Source organism: Oratosquilla oratoria, chromosome 23 (genome assembly GCF_046742065.1).
Source record: "Oratosquilla oratoria isolate Oo_2021 chromosome 23, ASM4674206v1, whole genome shotgun sequence".
NCBI lineage: Eukaryota > Metazoa > Arthropoda > Malacostraca > Stomatopoda > Squillidae > Oratosquilla > Oratosquilla oratoria.
This window is the reverse complement of record NC_134799.1, coordinates 20,683,125-20,684,910: the sequence shown is the minus strand read 5'-3', so window position 1 is coordinate 20,684,910 and position 1,786 is coordinate 20,683,125. Positions and strand designations below refer to the sequence as shown.

Below are 1,786 nucleotides of genomic sequence, written 5' to 3'. Positions count from 1 at the left end.
GCTGTGGTTGAAAGGGTGTTCTCACATGTGATTTATGTGAAGAACAAGTTTGTTAAGAAAACAGGCATTGGGAGTGAAAATGTATAGATAAACAAGTTATCAGAGGGAAATGTTGCAAAGATTTTGGTGCCTAGCCAAAGGGATGTTTCAGCTCTTCTCCAGTGGAAAATATATATGAACGGAGTGGTTCATCAAACATTTCTGAATCTGATGATGCTTTTGATTATTATTTAGACTCAATAAAAAAAGGTCACAAATGTATTTTTTATTTATGTATGTCAGAAGTCTCTAGGAGGCTGTTTTATAAATTGGTTTAATTTATTGTAGAAGGATACCACAAATTTTTCCTTAGGAACTTAATGACGTTATGTATTTTTTATTCTAGTTAATATTTTTTCTTTCTCACATAATATGGAGTATAATATATATTTATTTTGGAAGTTCATATCTTTCTTTCCTTTTCACACACAGTCTTGTAAGTAGATTTATTTCGGAGGATGGTGGTTCATTACAGTACCTCTAGAATTAAATGATGATGTACATGAATGATATGAATTGATCTTGGTTATATCATGTGGTATTGTTTTATATTGGCTAGTCAACAGTAAAGAATATTTTTCATATTGTAATTGTAGTTATACACATTATTTTTAACTACACATAAAAAAAAAATAGAAAATGTAATGGTTGGCATTTTTTGGCATATTTTAAAAACAATTTGGCAGTTTTTGGCAGCATTTTGTCAGAAGTTGGCATTTTTCCTGGTAGAAAACCCGGCAACCCTGCTCGTGACCTGAGCCCCCGTCCCTTCCCTACCTGCTTACCTCACTACTTTTGTATAAACACATGCTTTTCTCCACTCTGTAATCACATCTGCTGAAGAGGATCACAGTTAGTGATGGAAATATACGGATCTTTTTACTTTCGCCTATTCTTCTCTGAAAGTGGGTCATTAGTATATATTTATATATATATTTATATATATATATATATATATATATATATATATATATATATATATATGATTATTCATCGTGACAAATTTGAAGACAAAAAGGAAACGGAAACATGAACTCTTCTCATGTTTTCGTTTTCCTGTCTTCAAACACATGCACACACATACACACACACACACACACACACACACACACACACCCTCACACACATATATATATATATATATATATATATATATATTATAGAGAGAGAGAGAAGAGAGAGAGAGAGATAAACTATAGACAGCGTCATCATAGCCAAGGAGTTGACAGAGATAGAGTGATAGTCAGCCTTGATTTCGGACTTCAATTTCGATTGTGTAACGTTCCCTGTGGAGTTGAAGTGGAAGTGGCGCTGTTGACCTCAAAAGATGGCGACCAGCGCCCCGCGTAACAATTGATTTTAGTGAAAAGTTCATGCGGCTGCTTGGCCAGGACTAGCTGGACGGACAGTCCACGGATGCGGTTAGCGGATGAGAGCGGAAATCCGCTGCTGGCCTCCGGTTTGGCCATCTTCTTAGAGTACTGTAACCGCGGATAAATAAAAAAAAATAATAAATAAATAACAAATAAAATCGATGTCATCGCCCAGTCTGTTTTTGCTGCTTCTGTCGCCAAACTGTTTTTATTCATCGCCGTGAAAACTTGTTAGTCGCAGGGTTGACATATCATTCTTTGTTTAATTTATTTGTGTGTGTGTTGGTAATGCCTCCCATTCCTATCCCTCCCCACCCTCGCTGCCGTTGCTGTGGCCAAAGCGCGCATTTAAAAGTCCTTTAGTGTACCCGGGC

The 1,786-nt window shown here is 36.1% G+C and overlaps 1 protein-coding gene across 1 annotated transcript in view; it reads right to left on the bottom strand.

Moving 5' to 3' along the window:
* Positions 1–1,508, bottom strand: part of LOC143037736 (uncharacterized) — a 169,417-nt gene extending 167,909 nt beyond the window's left edge. Inside the window, exon 1 of the mRNA XM_076206284.1 lies at positions 1,391–1,508. Within this exon, the coding sequence (XP_076062399.1) occupies positions 1,391–1,508 (118 nt within the window). The remainder of the gene's footprint in view (positions 1–1,390) is intronic.
* Between the last annotated feature and the right edge of the window lie 278 nt (positions 1,509–1,786).